Raw genomic sequence first — 23,087 nt, 5'->3', positions numbered from 1 at the left:
GTAGGGATATGTGGCTGAAGCCCATACTAGCAGCATGTGCATTTATAGCTATGTTTTTAATGAATAAATGGGCTTGACATTTCAAAAATATAATGCTGAATATTTTAATACTTTTCATGGAGAAAGAGCTTGCGAGGACCCCCCCCCCCAAAAAAAAAATCAAGATTATTCAGAAGACATTCATAAATCTCTACCTTCATGGGACCATGAGAACTGGTTACTGCCATTAAAAGGATTTAATTTTGGCATAAATTGGACAAAGGGCATAGAATAGCCTCATCATTAGTGGCTCAGGCTTTGTAATCATAACTGCAAGAGAACTATCCTTTGACATGTCAGCAGTAAGATGGGGCAACAGCAGTGATTAACATTAAAGGGTTCAGGAAAAATGAGGTCAAAGAGGCAGCTGCCTCCCACATGAAGGAAGTGGGTCCACACTATTAAACTGACACTGGCTGATCTTAGGAAAAACACAGATTTAATCTAAAACTGTCATGCAGGTCTTGAGCCAAACCATGTTACAGTTTTTCCATGTGATTAATTTCTGTTACTATCTTGCAGTCCAAGAGGAGCATAATATTGCTTTCTATACTTGTTCTACAAACCTTAGTTGCACAGGCCTCATCTTCTGCAGGAGAATAAGAATGTTGAACAGATAAATTCAGATCCCATAGTAGTGTTCAGGAGGGAGATTTACCATTTATCATGAGCTCAGTTTTATATTCTGTTGTAAAAGTTCACAGAAGTTGGCTACTGAATGATAATTACAAGTAAAAGGCAATAGATCAAAGAGATATTTCATGGTTGCTCTGACACGTCATTTTCTCCACTTAACTTGCACATGGATAGAATATTTCACTTGTTTAACCAAAACAAAAACAGCCATTTTGGTTCTAGGCACCAACCACTGCTTATTCCCTAACCAAATTCAAAATTTAAAAAATGAAAATTAAAGCCATCTACATCACAGTAAACAAAGAAAAGGTGTGTGTCTGAGTTTATTTATTAATTCAGTCTGTTCTAAGTTGTACAGTTATGAAAAAACAACAAAACGACCACTGGAAGCCCAGAAATATTTACAATCTCGCCTTGTTGTAGTGAGGTCAGTCTATGTGGTTGCACAGATTGGTTATGTTTGGTACCACAATTTGTTTAAAATTCAGACAAAAATTCAGACAGATTAACAATTTTATATACAGGAAAAAAGAAAATTCAAGTATCAAAATACAGAGACAGATTAAATAACATTTTTATTACAAATCAGTCCCACTGCCATACATCACAATTAGCAAAAATGTCTACATTGCAAACTGAAGTTGACTGTTCTCTGCCCTGTTGGGGAAATCTCAAGTTATTTTTCAAAAGACGAAAAAAATTGAGTTAGCGCTCCCATTTCAAGAGCATCAAATTTGCTTCTGGTTGCACAGGTACCTCTAAATATGTCAATGTAGGATCTAAAAGGGAGCTTGGAATGGCAAACAGAGCTTGTTATCAAATGAAAAAGCCTACTGCACTCAACTGCTGTAAGCATAAGGGAAACCCACTGAAATTCCTGCTGACAGATATCTGAACTCTGGAATGAGGGAGTGTTAATGTAGCTGAGCCCACATAAGTTTCACAAATCAAGAAATAGATTTGCTCAGGTGTATTGTTTGTGAGGCTGCTGCATTGTAAAGGGCAGCAGTCCAGCTCAGCTTCCCCTCAAAACACATCTAAATACCCTTTTTCTGCAAGGGGCATAGGGGTGTCCCTCAAATCCAATTACCAACTTTTTTCTAGAATTTAAAGACAAAACGGAACAGCCAGGATTACCATTTTTTAATAGGTACAGAATAAAATAGGATACAGCAGCTTAAAATGATTGCACCCTCATTTTAAGGAGACAATTCAGCTATTAATCTTAGGGTCTGTCTAGAGTTCTCAGCTTGGACCCATACCAGATACAAATGGAGGGTGCTCTAGAATACAGTCTGTCCTTTGAAAAAGGGAAGGAAGTGGATCACAGGCTGGTACCAGAACTAGCTCAGCACTTTGAAAAATTAATCACATCAGCAACAGAAATCTAAGACACTCCTGTAGGAACACAGGAGTTTGAACAAAGTACTGAGAGACTGGGAGCCTCCTGAATTCCTAAAAATATAGGCTGGGATCCAGGAGAAGAGCCCTACCAGGCAAGTACCTTGAAAACATCCCACACTAAAACATACGCTGCCAAAGCTCAGCTCCTCTGCAATACATATTCTGTGTCTAGGAGAAAAACACCTAGCAAGAGAACTGCAAAGGGAGTTGCTGAGTCACTGGAGACAACAGCAAGATTGGAATCTTCATCACCACTTTTACAGCCAGCCAACCTCAAAAGCTCATGCATCCAACAGAGCTAGCCCTCTCCAAAGCAGGGGTTCATTCTCTGCCAACACACCGAATATTTACACTTACATCAGTATGAACTGCAACATGGGTATAAGAAGGAATGTTAAGTTTCCTAAATTCATTAATTTTTAAAAACAGCTTGTTTTCTACCCACAAATCATTGACAGGTCCAGGCCTTGGGGACTGATTGTTTCTCTCAGCACTCACCATCAACTGGAATGAAACTAAATTAAATCCTGACAGATACAGCAGCAACTGGAGTTAGAAACAAAGAGTTAGGACACAATATTCTCATAAGCAGCAGGCACTACCAACCATCACACCTGCCTGAGATCACAGCCCTGGCATGGCATGCCCTGTTTTTACATTTCAAGAACCAAGTCATGCCCATTTTACCATCTCTCCTTCCAACAAGATCCTGATGGTCAGGGCACTGGAAAACATCAGTTCACACAACTGTCATGGCCAAAGCCACCATTAAATACTCTGGTAGTTTAAATGAAGCATAATTACAAAGCACCTTCAAGATTGTGTTCTGTTTAAGAATGCGAGACTGCTTGGGACCAGCCATTCTTAGATCGATTAGAATTTATCATCAGGTATGGACTGTTTCAGTGAAATGCCCAGAATATAACTCGTTTGTTCATATTCTGAAATACTGTTACACTAATGGTAATTCATTAATGAGCTAGTATTAAAGAAGTGCTAAATCACAATCAGACTTTAAAAACCCAACCCGCTAGCACATAACTGCATTTAAAAAACATGGCAGATGCAAGAGACAGTATAGAAATGAGCAAATTCTCCAGTTATTCAGTGTGATAAACTAATGGAAAGAGATCTAATTGTGTCCTCCTTACCATAAAAACATCAAGTATTGCAATGCAATAGTTCTCTGTAGTGAAAGCAGGCGTCGTACCATGGGTGATATCCAGCAATAATCACTAGGATTATAACTCCTTTGCAGACACAGTTTTCCTTAAGTTATATCCATCTCCCACTTAGGCTTGGAGTGGCTTTAAAGAAAAGTGTATGAAAACCCATGCAGCTGAGTTTCATAACTTGGAATAAACAACTATTACCAAAATCTTGGAATTGTTTTCTACTGCTCACCAAGAACTGAGGCGAAGTAAAGTACCATTAGACACACACATACTAGCGCCATCGCTAAGACTTTTTACCATACTCTTTGTAGGACAGGACAGTACTGTAGAATCTTATAATTTACTAACGTTTGTTCCACCCAAAAAAATTGCAACATGCTACATTTAAGTTGTGGATTTGTTTTGCTTTGTATCGTTGCACATAAAAGGAAAAAAAAACCTCTTTAAAAAACATTTGTTGCAACAGACTAGAAAATATGGTATCACTCCCTTGAGCTCAGAAGTCTCAAATCTCCTTTGCTAGAAATGCGTAGCTGCTTTTGTCAGCTGGTTGCTGGGATCCCTTTTCCCCCCTCAGCTTTGGAAGCCCTTACTCAGCAGTCATGAACATATTCAAAGAGGCAGACACCAGTGCCGGGTGGAGATCTTCATCCTGTTGGGGTACCACTGCTTCTTAGGTCTCTGCCCCGTTACTACATTTCCATGGTAGCACACAGCTGCCTGCATATCAGCTTCCCAGAGGCAAACAGAACAGGGGACAACGTTACCAGAAAGGAAAAAATGCAATGTATAATTTCATGAGTCACATTCATACCAACGCTTGGGGAGGAGAAGGGTGTATGATCAAGCAGTGAGAAAGAGTTACAGGTGCACTGCACGAGCCCTCTGTTCAGACAGGTCTGCTGTGATCCCACCTAGGTTCAGAGGTCAGCATTAAAAAGGCACATGCACAACTGATCCCTTTTTAAAGGCGCTGAGAACCCACTGGCGACACTGGCAGTTGCAAGGGCTCAGCCCCTCTGAAAATTGGGTCTGTATGTGGGTAGCTGTAACTGATGGTAAACTCTTGGAAATAAAAGCACGCCACCACTTGCTTTCCTGACTGAACTTCTCTTCTGAACAGTGTGAAAAGAGGTTTCAGAGCACCGTTCACAGCTTGCCAAACAATACTCATCTGCGACTGCAGCTTCCTGTAAAAATACCACCATATTCTACTGCAAGTGCCCAAACCACTATACTTAACAGTAACACTGCAGTGTTCTGGGCATTTGCTATAGTATTTCTCTAGTTAAAGAATCTTTTGTCTATGCATCTGTAATCCCTTGCCAGGGTGCAAGACATGTTAAATACACGTACAAGACTGGGTTTCTCTACTTTGTGCTTTACGAAATCTCCTCCTACCCTCCTTACTTGGATACTTACTAACCAGGTTGTTATTTCTGAACTCTGTTTGCCCTGTTAGGCCCTGAGGACTGGGAGGTCAGACTGACTCCTAGGAAGGAGCTACATAAAGATTTTGAAACACAAGATTCTAGTAGAATTACTGGGCTGGAGGGGAGAATGGGAGAGAAAAGACTGATGAAAAATCAATAGCCCACTAAAAAGTAATCCTTATTAGTTTAAATATACAGTGAGTGAGGACCCAGGCTGAATTACTACATTTGGGGTGGTTGGTTGCTGCAGAGATGATGACATTTGAAGAAAACTCTTATACCCATAGTTCCTGCTCTGGACAATCTAGGTTGCATCAGTAAATGGGGTTTGCTTAAGATTCAAGAGCCAGTGTGGACACACTGGGTGTTTCTAGGGATGGACATTTGGGAAGGAGTAGAAGATAGGGGTTTTAAACTTCATTCCAGACCATCACTAGGCAGAGGCAAGGATAGTGTGGGTAGTAGCTGTCCAGCTTCCTTCCCAGCTCTCTTCCTACCACACCATGATTGTCACCTGCAGCTCTCCCACTCCTGATTCTCCTAGGAGCAGATTCTGCTAATGGTACAAAATAATGATGTTGGTATGCTTGGAACTAGACTAGGATCAAACACATTTGTGATCTTTGTCCAGTGAGATAGCTGAATGGCTGATGTACTAACCCTAGTGTCCCACACAGCCAGGTGCTTCCATAGAAAGGAACAGGCTATTTTCAGTCTGACTTTAAAACGCTGGTCAGAATCCAAGGTGCAACCTCCTACCTTGTGAGACTTGTATTTCACATGGAAGGAGAGTGAGTGAAGCTGCGCATAGTAGGTTGTCATCACAGGACTACTACGACATGCTAGTCACACAATGCCTTTCCTTAGAGGCTCTCAAGTTGCTTTGCAAACTGATTAAGCCTCACATCACCTCTGTGAGGGACGGAGAGATCATCCCCATTTGATAAATGGGGAAACTGAGGTTAAGTGACATGGTAACACAGCAAGTCTGTCAGTGACAGAACCAGCAGGTCTAACTCCCCGGTCTGTTTAATCACTGGACCATTCTTCCTCCTCAGTTTCATGCTATCAATGAGCCTTATACATTTTGCCCACTTTAATCAGGGCTGGCCATAAGCACAGCCCCTTCAGGAATTCACCAGGGCACCTCAGGAGAATAGTGTAGAACCTCAGGGTTCTGCACACCTCAGGAAAGGAGGCTGTTTGCAACTCTGAAATGTTTAACTCTGAACAAGACAGACATTCTAGTTCTTTCAAAAGTTTACAACTGAACATTGACTTAACACAACTTTGAAACTTTACTGTGCAGAAGAAAAATGCTGCTTTTAATCGTAATTTAAATGAAACAAGCACAGAAACAGTTTCCTTACCTTGTCAATTGTTCTTAAACTTTCCCTTCATTTTTTTTCTTAGTAGCTTACGTTTAACACAACACTGTGCTGCAGTTACCTTTTTGCGTGTGTCTGCTGCTGCCTGATTACATATTTCCGGTTCCAAATGAGGTGTGTGGTTGACCAGTCAGTTCATAATCCTGGTGCTCATAACTCTGAAGTTCTACTGTATTTGTATCACACCATGTTCACTGGCTAACAAACTGCTTTATGGCACAGAGTCCATCCTCCAAACAAGGTCTGCTCTGGCCTGCACAGCAGCTTGTGCTCTGTGTTTCAGTTGTAACGGGTCTGAGTCACATTTAGGAACTAAAGCAGCAGTTGCAGACAGATCTATCTTGCCAACCATGGGGTCAGAAACTTAGCAGACAAAGAAATGAGGTGAAGGGAAACAGGGAGGTGTCCGCACTTAAGGTTCCCAGGTACCTAGGGCCATCCCTAAGGGTAATCTCATTGCCAAGGAATGGGGAAGTGGCAGATGTTTCAAGATCTCCATAGCCCTCATTGCACAGCATTTAATAGCCTTATGATCTGCAGAAGACTTGTCTTGAAATGGGATCAAAGTTAACATGCAGGAAACCTGCTGAACAGAACAAAGTTCCCAACTCCTCAGTCTGCTTTGGTCAGACATCAAATAGTCCAGTCTCCTCCCTCCCCACCCCCCGGCACTCAGTTCAGGATTAATTTCATGTGCCTTTAAAAGCTTAACCCATTTATAGTTCTAAAAGGGAGAACCAAGCTTGTAGCTCACAAGCAGTTTGGTCGGTTTGAACAGAGGGGCCCTGCATCAAATCCAACAAGACAGAATGAAACACACAATTGGCTTCAGTGGGGCAGCTGAGAAGCTGCTGCCGGGCGTTTCCTATATATACCAACCCTGATCTCTAAGGAGGGTCAATATGCACAGTGAGAGCCACGGCCGTGCAAGCAGCCCAGACCAGCTCTCACATTAGCTGTGCAATCAGGTTTGCAACACTGAAATTGGGGGGAAGAGGGGGATATTGCGTGAAGGATCCATACAAGGAAATCTAGTGAATGGGTTATTTGCAGACAGCATCACATTGGTTAGTGTTGGTTCAGATGACAGGTAAAAAGAGGAGTAACAGTTCGCTGAAACAGAATACAGCCGTGGCTCAGTACAGAATCTAGAACGAGTGAGTGTGCGCACCTCGGAGACAAGAGGTCTACAGCAGTCCAAGAATAAGAACGTTAAATATAAAAAGGCCTGGGGAGCGTCACGTCGCCCCCAGAGATTCACAGTGCCGCAGCAAGGGGAAAAACGTGGATCCACATCTCAGACTCTCACAGCTTCCAACCCTCTGCATCTCCCACCTCACAGGTATCTAACAGGTCATTCTCTCCACATGTTACCCTTGTTTCCGAGTAAGGAGAATTCACAGTGTTCAGTAGTGATCAGATACAAAAGCTGTTTAGTCTACAGTATTCTAGTGCTGCTGCCTCTGGTGGTGTAGCTCCTAGAGGTGGAGCTCAGGGCCAGCAGCTGGAGGGAGAGGGAGTTTAGAACAGCGGACAGATCAGATCGCAAAGGCACGGTTAGACTAGGTGGACACAGGGTTGCTTTTTTAGAAGATAGTGGTCTCATACTTAGTGCTGAGGGTCCTCTTAGAATCCTGTTTAGGTTCAACAACCCAGGAGACACTGGCATGAGATTGGGAGTCTTGGTCCACTTCAGATGGCTCTAGCTGGAAAACAGTGGAGGGAAAGATAGCACATTAGTCAACTTGCTCACCCGGAGAGTCAGGCCAGAGCTGGGGACATCAAAAAGCATTCAGCAATAACGAGGGACACCTCTAAGCTACCAACATACAATCATACAAACAAAACATGGAGGGAAGCAGCTCCTACGCTGAGACTGGTGAGGAACCCTGATGGGATTTTGCCAGGTCTTCAGGCTAAAATCAGAAACATCTGTACTACACTACCCCAGGCCCTGGGCCAATCCACCCAGAGTTCTTTGTGGCTCGGGACCATCTAAGTCTATTATTGACTGGGCCAGCCTGCCTAGTTTCACAAGTAAGAGGAGAGCATCAGAGCTACACGGATGATCCTCCAGGGTGGGGACCCAGCTCCCTGCAGGTAGATTTCTCCTTTTATCTGATTTGCTCTCCTGGCCAAAGGACAGCTCTTCCTTCCCTCAGCCTCCTGATCTTCAAATGCGATAGTGATGGTCACGGGCTCAGAAGCAGCATGTTCTGCGTTAGTGGGGCAGTAAAGGGCAGCGAGAGTTCTCAGCACTCGGGATAAATATGATCAGCTCATCATTGGAGCTCATCTGTGCCCACACCTGAGGAACGAGAGAACGGGCAAGAAGGGAACACACACAAAAAGCAACAAAGCAAGAGACAGGGCCACAGCAAAGACATGGGAAAGCAGGAGGGAGGCTTTCAAGAGAGCTGGGTTGCCTGCTCATAGCTAAGGAAGCTCAGGATTGTTCATCACGAAACAAGACAGCAAGAAGGATAGAGACCTTAGCTCCTTGACTAACAGACTGCAGCGGCAGATAGGAGGGACGGTGTGTAGTACAGGTGTGACAGTAACAACAGCGACTATCAGGAGGGAGCGGCACCTGGGCAATGGGAGCAAGCAAAACAGACAAAAAGGTGACATTAAAGGAAGGCAACAACCATTCCCAATACCCTGTCAAGTACGCTCCAGATCAGCCTCATCTCCTGGTCGCATTAACAGCTCTTGCTGCTGCAGGATACAAGTTAGGTGCCCAGCCCTAATGTCAGTTCTTCTCTGGGTTGTGCACAGCGGGGGTATTACCCACGTTAATTCGTCTCCTCTGCCCTGAACAGATCTCCCACCATTGCTAGTGCAGCTACAGTTCCACCAGTGGGACCGAGAGAGAAACAAGGAGCCAGCAGTCATAAAACAACATCGAATGCCATGCTGTGTACTCAGCACAGAACTACAGAATAAAGCTCCTGCAGCCTTGTGTACACTAGGGTTTCCGCCACTGCATAATAATCTTATTGGGAAGAAAAGCAGACAGGGAAATCTAAAGCGTATTGCATGGGAGGGGGAGAGAGGTGTCACTCCACCATCTACTGCGCTCACACCATGCAAAATACAATCAAGAAGGCACCTGCCCCAAGCATACGTACTGCGGATTTCCTCACGCCAACTCTGGGTTTAGGCACCGGTTTGGAAGATTTCGTTTCTATCGTTTCCGCTGCCGAAGCACCGGTGGGTTTTGATTTTTGGGCTTGGAGGGCCAGCTGATAGGCGACTTCAAACGCTTGTCCCAACGTCAGGATGATTTCATACGTCAGGTTCTTTGGAGAAACCACACAGAACAATTTCAGAGCACCACACGGAGCTCGCTACGAAAATCCATGCAGTAGTGGCAAATAGAAAAGCTTCCCTTGGTGACGGAGCTTCCAAGTGGGGCCTAGAACAAGCACCATCCATAGGAAGGCCAGCTGCTGAGTGGAGGCTGAGTTGGGCCTTTGGACTCCACAGATGGCCCCATTCATCTTTGGTCCACAGTTGCAAACCCTGTATTATCTGTTGCAATAGCTATTCTGCATCAGCTGGCTTTGCCTCTCCGCATGCCTGTAGGGTTGACACTGAGCAGAAATCAGAGCCTGCACACCACAGGTTTGCCCCCACTGGCATGCAGAAAACTCTCCAAGACCATTATTTTCCCTTCAACAGTATTTCACACTGAAAGGAGAAAGCTTCACACATTTTGCACAGGGAACATGCTTGAGAATACAAATGAGCTATGTGATATCGCACTCCACCCTGCACCACATGTTAAAAGGCTCTTAAATCAGCCAATTACACTGTATGTAATTGAGAACTTATCAGGGTTTTGTTCATAGCACATTCCCTGGGAGCAAAAACCCCTCCATTTTAGTCTGCACTGGAGACTTCAGTAATGAAGCCAGACAAATGTTTTTATTGTCAATAGAGCTGTGAAAGGAAGAGAGGGTTATTTTGGTGCAGAAACAGGTAGAGAAGCACTAAAATGAGATTGGCATTTTTTTTATGGTTTCCATCTACGACTAGGCAATAGAACACTGAACACAGATATAACGAACCTGAAATGCACCATGGTTATTCCAAATTAAAATACGCCACTGGTGACTTCCTTATTAGGCAGGCTAAATAAACGTTTAAAGACATTCTTCTATTACTGGGCTATCGCGATACATTTCGCTCCTGGGTGGGGCTCAGCGTGAAGTAAATTCTGCTGCAGACGCTGACCTCTCTCAGACTGAAATGCAGATTACAAGCTACACGCAGCAGCCAACTGGTAAACGATTAGTCCCACTTACACACAACGGGAGAGTTAGTGGGGTTAATACGGGTTATGGGACATTACTACTACGTACAGGGCAAGCAAGACAGTAGGAGATAGCAACGGCAGTATGAAGTGAACTGGAAAGTAACAATCCTTTTGCTGTTGTCTGTACGCCCATGTATTCCACCACTGCAACTGCTTACTGAAGGGTCAGCTGCATTAATAGGATCTGACACCACAGCCTGTACTGAGCAGAGTGAATTAGCTGGAGGTGACTGGTAAGATGCTCAGTAGAGAAGTGGTGAAAAGAACATATTTAAGGCCTCTGTCAGACTCGGGAAGCCTCCCAAGGTATGTGGCAAAAAACCCAGTTGTCCGGGTCATTTAAACTGGACAGACCCAGGCATGGCCTACACACAGGTTTGTGTCCCTACACCTATTGCGATGGGGAAAGGGGGTGACTTTTCTACTGAAATAGTTATGGTACAATCCCCCTAGCGAGGATGCTGTTACACTGGCATAAAGACTCTTATACGAGACAGCTGATATCCGTATGGGAAGGGGAATAAGCAATACCAGCATTAGGCACCCTTATGCCCATGTAGCTGTGGTCGTGCTAGGGGTTGTATTGGTATAGTTAACGGAATGTGTGTGTGTAGACAAGGCCCAAGGCCCTGGAGAATCACTGGAGGGAACAATCTTGCCCCAAAGGATGGAGTAGGAGCTAATGAGGTTTTTTCTTTCTCCAATTTCTCTGTGAAGAGCTTTAGTACAACACCCTCTGCTGTCATCTCTGGCAGCAGAACACGCATCATACATGGATTATCTACCAGTGCACAAGGATATGGCAAGAGCTGGAGGGGACAGCTCAGTGCATGTTTGGAACAGCACTCCTTGCATTCAGGTTCAGATCCCAGCAGTGTCCATTTAGCCCTTCCTCCTAGTAAGAAATAAACCCAGTTCCATGGCAGGGGTTTGCCCTAGTTTCTTGGGGAAATCCCCCCTGCACCCCTGTTTTGCAGTGATCCGGTCAGTGCCCTCTTTTCCCAGAGGCATCAGCTGCATATGGATGGCTTGTGCAGCACTTTGGGACGCAAGGCAGGGCAAGAACCCTTTCGTGCACATGTGCCACTCACCACATCGACGGTGCTGAAGACATGGCAGTAGTGGTGGCTGGTCTGCAGGTCCTTGGTGATATAGGCAAACGTGCAGAGATCTTCAGGGTCCTGGGCCGCACAGGAGATGTTCCGGATTTCATGCTCAGCGATAACATTCTACCAGAGTTAAACATACACAGCCAATTTTGGTGGGATACATAGATAGCTGGATTGTCCCACACTATCTCCTCCTAGGAAATAACAGCCACCCTATCCAAGCTCAGCAAATCACCCAGCTGTATGCACATAAGAGGGTGTGATGAGGGAATTCAGGTACAAATTGAGCGGAGGTCCTGGCTGTCCTTTCCAAGTGATCTTAGTGCCTGTAGGAAGGTTATTCTACTTCTCTCCATTCTAACAGACAGGTTGACATGGGAACAGTTGACACTTCCCATCACAGCAGGACCACATCGCCCAGGGCCATTTTTAAATCAACTCAGGTTTTCACCATGTGTTACTACTACAGTGATTTTAAGACACTTGACAAACAGAGCAGCATATTGCAGACAAAGGGCAGACAGACAGATGGGAGATGCTGGGAGTGAGGGAGGCCCAAGCTGCCCCAGTCCTAGCCCCACATCTTGTTGGAGTCAAAGGGAGGAATTAGAGAGGTGGTCTGGTTTCTCGAGGAGTAGCTCACAGCTAGCCTCAGAAGGCACAGAAAAAAGGGTTATGGTATATTGTAATGCCTGTGTCCTAGAAACCAATTCCTAGTCTAAGGAGCTATGTAAGAGCACCACTCAGAGGGGGAAAGCAGTATTCCCAGGTTTGTGCAACCATACAAGTGGTCACCAGCAGGGAGCACTAGCGAAAACTGTTAGATCCTCCCGCACCAGTAATGCTGTGTTCTTCTGGAGCATCTTCCGTGAAAGTGTTTCAGAGTCCAGCACCGACTGTTAGTGCCTCAAAACATCCCCATGCAATAGGCTGGACTTAATCTCAGTTTACAAAGAAGGAAACCAAGGCAGAGAGATTAAATAATTGGTCCAAGGTCAATGGAGCATGTCAGGGACAGGCCTGAGACTAGAATCCAGTGAGACTCCATCCCCTCCTCCAATCACCAGCTAACACTGCATTTGACATGTGGCACCATGAACATTGCCTGGGAAAAGGAAATCCATCTGGGTTCTCTCTGCCTCCCCCTTCTCCACGAGCAATAAGGATTCCACACACAGAACAGAGCTGCTGACTACTGATGCAAGACGTGGATTCTCCCGTGGCCAGGCTGGCTCCACAGGGGTAGCCAGAGTGTACTCATGTTTGAGGCTGTCTAGTCAGCTGATAGGACTTGAAGCCACATACAGCAGATGAGTGAGGAGAAGGGTGCATGGGCTGTCCCATCTGAACGCTACACTGAGGGCATTCTAAGCTTACCTTGTTAGAAGCATCTATGAACTTCACCCCTTTGTAAGTAATGGATAATATTATGGTTGGGATCTTCTTCATATGCTCCGTGGATTTCTGCAGAAATAAGAACACAGAGATGAGCAGGTAGAAATTAAACACTTCCTCTTTCAGTGGGACTCCACAGCTCTCATTTGGGGTATTACTGGGAGGGATCTGAGTAGCCAGCAGAGCGACAGTCACAGGAGTGCATAGAGCTCTTGGTGTGAATTTTTCCATGGTGCTCCAGACTGGAAGAGGGATCCGTGCACTTTGTGCAGCAAAAGTCCCTCTTTCCCAGTGTCTGAAATCTGAAGGGGGGTGGGGGCAGGGACAATTTGGTGACATGCAGCCTGAGAGGAAAAGACGGTTACTCACCTTTGTAACTGTTGTTCTTCGAGATGTGTTGCTCACATCCATTCCAGTTAGGTGTGCGCGCCGCGCGTGCACGTTCGTCGGAAACTTTTTACCCTAGCAACTCCAGTGGGCCGGCAGGTCGCCCCCTGGAGTGGCGCCGCCATGGCGCCCAATATATATCCCTGCCGGCCCACCCGCTCCTCAGTTCCTTCTTGCCGGCGACTCCGACAGTGGGGAAGGAGGGCGGGTGTGGAATGGATGTGAGCAACACATCTCGAAGAACAACAGTTACAAAGGTGAGTAACCGTCTTTTCTTCTTCGAGTGATTGCTCACATCCATTCCAGTTAGGTGAATCCCAAGCCATACCTAGGCGGTGGGGTCGGAGCGAGAAGTCGCGGCATGGAGCACTGCAGATCCGAAGGCCGCATCCTCTCTAGACTGCTGGACCAGGGCGTAGTGGGAAGCAAAGGTGTGGACCGATGACCAGGTCGCTGCCCGACAGATTTCCTGGATGGGCACACGGGCGAGGAAAGCCAGCGACGACGCCTGCGCCCTGGTAGAATGCGCAGTCACACGGCCCGTAGGGACGTGGGCCAAGTCATAGCAGGTCCTGATGCAGGACGTTACCCAAGAGGATAACCTCTGGGAGGAGATAGGAAGCCCTTTCATGCGGTCCGCTACTGCCACGAAAAGCTGGGGGATTTGCGGAAGGGCTTGGTCCTCTCCACGTAGAACGCGAGAGCCCTACGGACATCAAGCGAGTGGAGCTGCTGCTCCCTGCCTGAGGAGTGAGGTTTCGGGAAAAAAACCGGGAGGAATATCTCTTGGTTGACGTGGAAGGCTGAGACCACCTTGGGGAGAAAAGCAGGGTGTGGTCTCAGCTGCACCTTGTCCTTGTGGAAGACCGTGTATGGGGGGTCTACCACAAGAGCCCGGAGTTCCGACACCCGTCTAGCTGAGGTGATAGCTACTAGAAAGGCCGTCTTCCAAGAGAGGTAAAGCAGGGAGCAAGTAGCTAACGGCTCAAAGGGGGGCCCCATGAGTCGGGACAACACCAGGTTAAGATCCCAGGTTGGAGCAGGGGGACGGACGTTAGGGTATAAACGTTCCAGCCCCTTAAGGAATCTAGACACCGTCGGGTGGGAAAAAAACAGAGTTACCATCCGCACCCGGGTGAAAGGTGGAGATAGCCGCTAGGTGGACTCGTAACGACGATATGGCCAGACCTTGCCCTTTGAGGGACCAAATGTAGTCTAAGATGTTGGCTACTGAAACTTCCATAGGGCGGAGATTTCTCTCCACGCACCAATAGGAGAATCGCTTCCATTTGGCCAAATATGTCGCTCTTGTGGACGGCTTTCTGCTGCCCAAGAGCACTTCCCTCACCGGCGTGGAACAGCGCAGCTCAGAGCCAGTCAGCCACGCAGGAGCCACGCCGCTAGGTGCAGCGACTGCAGGTCCGGGTGACAGAGGGTCCCGTGCTCCTGGGTAATCAGGTCCGGATGAAGGGGCAGGGGAACTGGGTCGGCTATGGCCAGGTCCAGCAGCATGGGGTACCAGTGCTGTCTGGGCCACGCCGGGGCTACCATGATCACATGAGCCCTGTCCCTGCGCACCTTCAGAAGGACCCTGTGGACCAACGGAAATGGGGGAAATGCATAGTACAGGTGGGTCGACCACTGGATGAGGAAGGCATCCGCTATCGACCCGGGTTCCCTGCCCTGAAAGGAGCAGAACGCTTGGCACTTCCTGTTCCCCTTGGCCGCGAAGAGGTCCACCCGGGGATAACCCCACCTCCGGAAGATGGAGAGGGCGACGTTCGGGCGAAGGGACCACTCGTGTGACAGGAAGGATCTGCTCAATCGATCCGCCAGCGTGTTCCGTACTCCGGGGAGGAAGGAAGCCATGAGGTGAATGGAGTGGGCTACACAAAAGTCCCAGAGTCGTATCGCCTCGTGGCACAGGGAGGAGGATCTGGTGCCGCCCTGCTTGTTGATATAATACATGGTCGTCGTGTTGTCGGTGAACACCGCGACACAACGACCCTGGAGCTGATGACAGAACGTTTGACAAGCAAGACGGACCGCTCTCAACTCCCGCATGTTGATGTGTAGCCGCACCTCCTCCTGGGACCACAGGCCCTGCGTCCTCAGGGTCCCTGCGTGGGCCCCCCAGCCGAGATCTGAGGCATCTGTTGTTAGGGACACCGAGGGCTGAGATGGGTGGAAGGGGAGACCCGCACACAACACTGACTGGTCCAGCCACCAGCCAAGAGAATCTAAGACCCTCTGGGGGATCGTGATTAACATATCTAGTGGCTGTCTTGTCGGCCTGTAATGACTGATGAGCCACAACTGGAGTGGCCTCATGCGGAGCCGAGCGTAATTGGTCACGAAAGTACAGGCCGCCATGTGGCCTAACAGGGTTAGACACGTCCTCACTGACGTCAGGGGGGCTGTCTGTAGTCGTTGCACGATTGCCGACAAGGCCTGGAACCGCTGCAATAGCAGCAAGGCCCTGCCCACAGTGGCGTCCAGGACGGCCCCGATGAATTCCACCCTTTGTGTGGGGGCCAGGGTGGACTTGTCTGTGTTCACCAAGAGGCCCAGAGTGGCGAACATGTCGGTGATCACACGGACATGGCTGCAGACTTGTTGTTCCGACGTGCCCCGAATCAACCAATCGTCCAGATACGGGAACACGTGGATACGACTGCGCCGAAGCTGCGCCACAACAACTGCCATGCATTTCGTAAACACTCTCGGGGCCGTGGACAAGCCAAATGGGAGGACTGCAAATTGGTAATGCAGAGACCCCACAACGAAGCGAAGGAAACGTCTGTGGGGTGGCCAGATAGCAATGTGGAAATACGCGTCCTGCATGTCGAGGGCGGCGTACCAGTCTCCCGGATCCAGGGATGGGATAATGGTCCCCAAGGAAACCATGCGGAACTTCAACTTCACCAGGTACTTGTTGAGCTCTCGCAGGTCGAGGATGGGCCTGAGGCCTCCCTTGGCCTTGGGGATCAGAAAGTAGCGGGAATAAAACCCCTTGCCTTTCTCGTTCTCCGGCACCGCCTCTATAGCTCCTTTGCGGAGGAGCGTCTGCACCTCCTGCCGAAGGAATTGCTCGTGAGAGGGGTCCCTGAAGAGGGACGAGGAAGGGGGGCGGGGAGGAGGAAATGAAACAAACTGCAGGCGGTATCCCGACTGCACCGTGCGTAAGACCCAGCGGTCTGATGTTATTAGGGACCACGCCGGGAGGAAAAAAGAAAGGCGGTTGGAAAACGGGGGGGAAAGGATCCAATGGGGAAACTGTTACTGCGCCCTCGGGCGCACCTTCAAAATGAAGGCTTGGGACCAGGCGGGGGCTTAGAGGAGCCTTGGTTTTGGCCCCCTTGGTTCCCCGAGTGCCTGCGCCTTCCGTTCCTGCCGCGGCGCCTGTTAAGGTCCTGCCGCTGGCGGAACTGGAGATACGGCCTGCGCTGTTGTTGCTGTTGCTGCGGCCGGAAGGGTCTGCGCTGCGTCACTGGAGTGTGCATCCCCAGTGACCTCATGATGACGCGGTTGTCTTTTAGATTCTTTAGTCTAGGGTCTGTCTTATCCGAAAACAGCCCTTGGCCTTCAAAAGGAAGGTCCTGTATTGTGTGCTGGAGCTCCGGCGGAAGGCCGGAAACCTGCAGCCAGGAGAGGCGACGCATTGTTACACCCGACGCGAGGGTACGGGCAGCCGAATCCGCAGCGTCCAGAGAGGCTTGCAAGGACGTGCGTGCGACCTTCTTGCCTTCCTCTAAGATGGCCGCAAACTCCTGACGAGCGTCTTGTGGCAACAGCTCCTTGAATTTGTCTGCTGCCACCCAGGAGTTAAAGGCGTATCTACTTAACAGGGCCTGTTGGTTGGAGACCCTGAGTTGCAGCGCCCCCGCCGAGTACACCTTACGGCCGAGGAGGTCCATCCGCCTAGCCTCCCTGGATTTGGGGGCTGGAGCCTCCTGACCATGACGCTCCTTATCATTGACAGATTGGACCACCAGGGAACACGGAGTCGGGTGTACGTGGAGGTACTCGTAGCCCTTAGAAGGAGCCATGTACTTCCTCTCGACGCCCTTCGCAGTGGGAGGAATGGAGGCCGGGGACTGCCAGATGGTGGTGGCGTTGGCCTGTATGGTCCGTATGAACGGCAGGGCGACCCTGGTGGGAGCGTCTGCGGAGAGGATGGTGACAATAGGGTCCTCTACCTCCGAGACCTCCTCGGCTTGTAGACTCAGGTTTTGGGCTACTCGCCGGAGGAGGTCCTGGTGCGCCCTGAGGTCCAGCGGGGGGGGGCTGTTGGAGGAGGTCCCAGCCACCGCTTCATCAGGGGAAGAAGATGAGGAGACCCCCGGCAAGAAGGTGTCTAAAGGGGGGTCTCCCTCGGCCCTCGCCTCTGCCTCAGGAGCCAAAGTGGAGTCCTGTTGCTTGGATCCTTCCTCCCCATCCGGGGAGGGAGGGGGGCGAGACAACGAGGCCTCAGGTGCCCTGCGCTCTGCAGTCGCCGGCCTAGCAGGGAGCTGTTGGGGGCCCTGGGCCTGATGATACGCCCAGGGTGTCCAGAAACCCCATTGCTGTGGGGCTGCGTCCTGCTGTGGAGGCTCGCTGAACAGCGCCGCCTGCCGGTCGGTGCCCAGCGCGTACCCACTGTCCGCCAGCGAAGACACGGACGGCTGCCTCGAGGGCCATGGCGGAGCGGACCCTGGATGGTAATGGTCCGCGCGGGCCGGCACGGGCGATCGTCTCGGTGCCGGGGACCGGTGCCGGGAGTCGTAAGGGTGCCGGGAGCGGGACCGAGTTCTGCCACGGTGCCGGGATCTGGATCGGTACCGGGCGCCGCTTCGGTGCCGGGATCGGGACCTGCCACCGGTTCGGTACCGGGAGGTCGACCGGGACCGGGACCTGCCACCAGCTCGGCGCCGGGAGGTCGACCGGTGCGGCGAACGTCTGGATCGGCTCCTGGACTCGCGGTGCCGGTAACGACGGCTGGACTCTGACCGCGACCGTCTCGGTGTCGACCGGCGCCGCGAGTGCGACCGGTACCGCTGAGGGGAGCGGTGCCGGGACTGCGAGCGGCGGCGGGATCTGGAGCGACCTTGACGTCGGGACCTGGAGCGAGAACGAGAGTCCCGGGACGGTGCCGACATCATAGGCTTGCCTCTGGACACAACCCGCACCGGAGGTACCGGGGGTGGTAGCTGAGTGGGCTCGGTCATGGCTATGAGGTCCCGTGCCGAGGCGAAGGTCTCTGGTGTAGATGGCACCACTATCTCGACCCCAGATGTCATGGGGGAGCTTGGCGGCACCGGACTCGACGGACCCGCCGGGCCCGGAGTCGACGGTGCCGGCGGCGCCGCGGCCAATGCTGAGGCCGGGCGCTCCACTCGGGTGTGCCTGGCCGGAGTAGTGGACTTCGACGGCCTAGGCTCTGTCCCCGGTGCCGGAGAAGGTCGGTGCCGGGGAGTCTTCTCGGTGCCGGTGCGATCCGGTGCCGGCGCCGACATCACGGCCTGCGAAGCCGCCGGGTCAAGTGCCGCCTCCAGGAGGAGAGTCCGGAGCCTTTGATCCCTCTCCTTCTTAGTCCTTGGCTTAAAAGCCTTGCAGATGCGGCACTTGTCGGATCTATGCGATTCCCCCAGGCACTTCAGGCACGCGTCGTGGGGGTCGCTCGTGGGCATAGGCTTCTTGCAGGCCGCACACTGCTTGAAGCCCGGCGAACCAGGCATGAGCCCGGTGCCGGGTGCCGGGAAGGGCTAAGCCCCCGGCGAAAAACTATTTACAACTACTTAACACTTAACTACTACTATCTAACTAACAGTCTAATTAACAACTACAATAGAGATAACGATAGAAAAACAAGGAGAGCTAGGGACGTGGAGGACAGCTATGCCGCGCTCCACAGTTCCAACGACCGACACGGCGGTAAGAAGGAACTGAGGAGCGGGTGGGCCGGCAGGGATATATATTGGGCGCCATGGCGGCGCCACTCCAGGGGGCGACCTGCCGGCCCACTGGAGTTGCTAGGGTAAAAAGTTTCCGACGAACGTGCACGCGCGGCGCGCACACCTAACTGGAATGGATGTGAGCAATCACTCGAAGAAGAACAAAAATTTCACTCCAAGGCTTTCACCAGCCGTGCCACTCGCACCATTCCCATATACCAGGCCGGCCTTCCTCCTGAGCTGTTGCTTCAGCCCTGCACAGAGGGACATCCCATGCGCACCCTCAGTCACCACAAGCTTCATGCTCCACACCATCCATGCATCTCCTGTCCACCACCCACCTACCCTCATCTTTGCACAGGCATCCTGCGTTGACTCCGTCCCTCGCAGGTCTTTGATTAACATGGAGCCCAGATACTATTGGAAACAAGGAGAGGAAAGGATGCTGCTGTTAACTGGCTCCACTGAGCTTGGAAGCCTCAAAAGCCACTCCTGCCCCCAAAGCAACGTACAGCAAACTACTGAAAAAATCACTTTCCCCATAACCCTCAAGGGAGAAAGGGTCACATGCAGGCCTGGAGTATCCTCTCACTCCCCTTCTTTACACCCTCCAGCAGTATTCTGGTTGTAGTCCCCATCCTCCCAGCAAAGCTGACTCATCTGGACTTCTCCCAGAGCCAGTCACGGCTGTAGACCAATGGCTAGTGCCTGCTCTCTCCAAGAGACTGAGCCCAGGGCTCTGCACAGCAGTCCTAGCTAAGCCCAGGGATGGAAACCAGCGACTGAGCCAGACTCCCCCAGGAGCAGAGTGCACACTTCACTGAGTTGGCAGAAAGGATCCTCACTACAAGTGCCATGGGGGAAAAGGGGCTGCAGAACCCCAGTGAGGGTGAGCATAACCTTCCTGCATGTTGAGAACTGAGCACAAACTCTGGAGGCCTCCTGGACGCAAGGAGCTGAAATCCACTTACGTTGGCCTCGTACCCGCAGGACTCGAAGATGAGCTTCTCAGGCTGGTGTTGCCAATTCTGGACAGGCGCATACGGCGCAGCGAGACTTGGGGGCCTGAGAGTCAGTCTGGACTCACGATGCTCCTCCTGAGGGGACAAGCACAAGCGTAAAAGCCTCAGAGGACCCAACCAGACATCTAGCTCAGACGCACGCAGCATGCGAGATAGGAAGCCCCAGGGGAGAGCATCTAACCAACATTAAAGTGCTTCCAACAGGCACAGTGATATGGCAACTTACAAAGGTGGAAGAGCCCAGTGGCCATTCCCTGCTCAGCTCACGTTCAATTCTCAGTGCTAACAGCCCAGCAAAAGCATCAACCATCCAAACTAGGGGAATTCTTCAGAGGCCATAGGACAGTCAGCGTCTGCATCACTCATCTCATCCCCCACAATCCCAGCCAGCTGCTGTCTCATAATAGCTCCCAGGGTCCCCCAGACATCACAGCACAAGGGAAAATGCACCCCAGGAAACGCAAGCCCTACGTGCACGGGGCTTCATGGAGTGGTCACATCCCCACTTTACAGATGGGAGATGACACCCAGAGAGGGGAAGGGATTTGCCCAAGATCAGAGAGAAGGTCACTGCAGAGCCAGGAACAGAACCCAGGTGGTCCACTCTAGCAACCAGGCCACGCTGCATCCCCTTCGCACTCTGAGCACCCTTCATCTAGCAGTCCGAGTGTGCTTCACTACCCCCATCTGGGCCACACAGTTGTGTCTCCCAGCCACACCACTGGGGAGGAACCTGCAGGAAACAAGCTCGCTCTGACCTGTGCTTTGTATCGGTCGGCTCTGGGGTGAGAAGCAGCATCACGGCCACTGTCACATCGCCTCTTCCCAGAATCCCCCGAAGGCAGCAAGGGATCCGCTGACCTCCCCGTGTAGGAGTCAGTCTGGCTCAGCGGTGAAGAAGTCTGGGACATCAGATCCTGGCACTGGAGGCAGAGACAGACACAGATCTAAAGACAACTGGCCTGAGTGGGCACATTGCACAATCCCTGCCTGCTAGCTACGGCAGTCACTGTGTGTTTCTAAAGAGCACGTCTCCTTCTGGGACCAACTTTGCCAATGAAGAGCATGGAGGCCAGAGCTGGGAGTGTTGCTGGTTTGACTAACTCCCCTCTAAAGCCACTTGTGGTTTGGAAGAGGAAAAGCAGTACAACGGAGCCAGCTAACACAGGGTCTTCCCTGCACAAGTCTCCTTTGTCATGCATTGACCTGGCTCTGCCCTAAGGAACATGGGAAATCTCACAGGTGCTGTAAATCAGAGTCCAGTCATCTCCGGGGTACACCAGGGACATATTGTGGGAATGGGCAGTTAATTGATTTCAAAACCCAACCACTAGACAATTCATTAACCCCCCTATGTACGCAGGGCACTTCCACAGCCATCACTGAGACTGCTGATTTAAAGTCAAGGATGGCCTAAAAGGTGGCTGACTTCTGGCAGCTGTCCAGGGTGCTGTGCAGAGACTAGAGGTAGCTTGCTCAAAGGCGAGTGCAAACCAGCCTTGAATTCCACACCAAAGCCACAAGGGATATTCAGCTGGGATGTGGGCAGCCCCTCCTTTCCAGGGCAGAAGTCTGGCACTGCAAACCTCACCTTGCCAATGCCTGCACAAAGGGTATGCAAGACGCTAGAGTTAATGGGACCTGACACTTCTGGCCTGGTCTGCTCCTCCCTAAGAACTTCCCTTGCTGTCTCCTGTGAAAGGCAGGTCACCAGACAGGTTCTCTCCTCAGCCTCACCCCACAATCACTCCAGGAATATCTTAAGTTCTGACATGGCCTCACTGCTGCAGCACTGGACACTTTGCTACTTTTACTGTGTGTTTATTCTCACTAGAGGGCAGACATCCATGGACTGACTTTTGGCCAGGATCAGCCTTGGGTCAAAGCCCTAAAAAATGATGCATTTAAAGTGGCATTACAGAATTTGCCAACCCAAAGACTGAGGCCCTAGATAGCACACTGATAAGAGACCAATCCAAATGCCTTACAACAGCTGGCTATAATTGCGAGGAAGAGAGAGTGTCGCCCCAGTACATGCTGATCCAGGGCCCAGAAGACAATGCAGGGAACTCAAGCTGGTGCTTGAGAGAGCTCACAGCTGCAACGCGCATTAGTTCCATTCAACACCCTCGCTTAATTTTCCATTGACATCCTTCCGTTCTGCAATGCCAGAATCGGGCTTTAGGAACTCGGCAGCTGTATCATCAGGAAATGGTACAAATGGCCTCATTCTTTTCTACCTCCTCCCTACCCGGCATTTCAATCAGCTGACACTGTGCCAAGGCAGTTCCTTCTCTTCCTTCAGTCCTGTCTGTCTCAAGAGGATGTTTCAGCGAATCTTGGATTCTCAGCTGCCTGCTTCCCATCTGGGTATTTGCTATCTACAAACCCCGCGATTCAGTGCTAGTGGAAGGTGCAGGATTCAGCGCCACGGGGACCAGAGTCCTCTCTGTATCCAAGCAAGTACAAGTTGAAATGACAAAACAGAGCTATACCCCTCCTCTCCACCATGTATTACATCCCCAGGCTGAAGGAACCAGCTCTGGGGGAGGGAAAGAGTCCGAGAAGGAACCAGCTCTGGGGGAGGGAAGGGGTCCGAGGAGAGGGAAGTCAACCTCATGCTCAGTTCTTGACCTAGGAGCACTGAAGGCCCTCTAGTGCCAAGTGTGACGGAGGGTTTTGTGCTATGGACACTGTCCAGGAGGAACTGGACTGAGACCCAAGCAAATTTCACCCAGGCCAAACAGCCATCAGAGGGCACCAACCTGGGCTGGAATAGAACCAGTGACCTGGAGCGGAAAGGATCCAGGGGACAGGAGTCCCCCCTATTTGGTGTTTAGAGTGT

At 50.4% G+C, this 23,087-nt stretch overlaps 1 protein-coding gene across 7 annotated transcripts in view; it reads right to left on the bottom strand.

Annotated features, from left to right (window-relative positions):
- Window positions 1–985: 985 nt before the first annotated feature.
- The window catches only part of ANKS1A (ankyrin repeat and sterile alpha motif domain containing 1A), a 175,074-nt gene continuing 152,972 nt past the window's right edge, over window positions 986–23,087 (bottom strand). For 3 of the 7 annotated variants that reach the window (XM_050953009.1, XM_050953011.1, XM_050953014.1), the window contains 8 exons: window positions 21,001–21,165; window positions 20,192–20,317; window positions 19,566–19,637; window positions 12,883–12,969; window positions 11,488–11,625; window positions 9,207–9,377; window positions 8,567–8,665; window positions 986–7,781 (listed from right to left, as the gene is read on the bottom strand). In XM_050953009.1, coding sequence (XP_050808966.1) covers window positions 7,662–7,781; window positions 8,567–8,665; window positions 9,207–9,377; window positions 11,488–11,625; window positions 12,883–12,969; window positions 19,566–19,637; window positions 20,192–20,317; window positions 21,001–21,165 — 978 coding nt within the window. In that variant the 3' untranslated portion in view covers window positions 986–7,661. The remainder of the gene's footprint in view (window positions 7,782–8,566; window positions 8,666–9,206; window positions 9,378–11,487; window positions 11,626–12,882; window positions 12,970–19,565; window positions 19,638–20,191; window positions 20,318–21,000; window positions 21,166–23,087) is intronic. The other 4 variants (XM_050953012.1, XM_050953015.1, XM_050953010.1 and 1 more) reach the window with 3 other exon arrangements.

Source organism: Gopherus flavomarginatus, chromosome 5 (assembly GCF_025201925.1).
Source record: "Gopherus flavomarginatus isolate rGopFla2 chromosome 5, rGopFla2.mat.asm, whole genome shotgun sequence".
Classification (NCBI taxonomy): Eukaryota; Metazoa; Chordata; order Testudines; family Testudinidae; genus Gopherus; species Gopherus flavomarginatus.
This window is presented reverse-complemented; position numbering and strand designations above follow the sequence as displayed.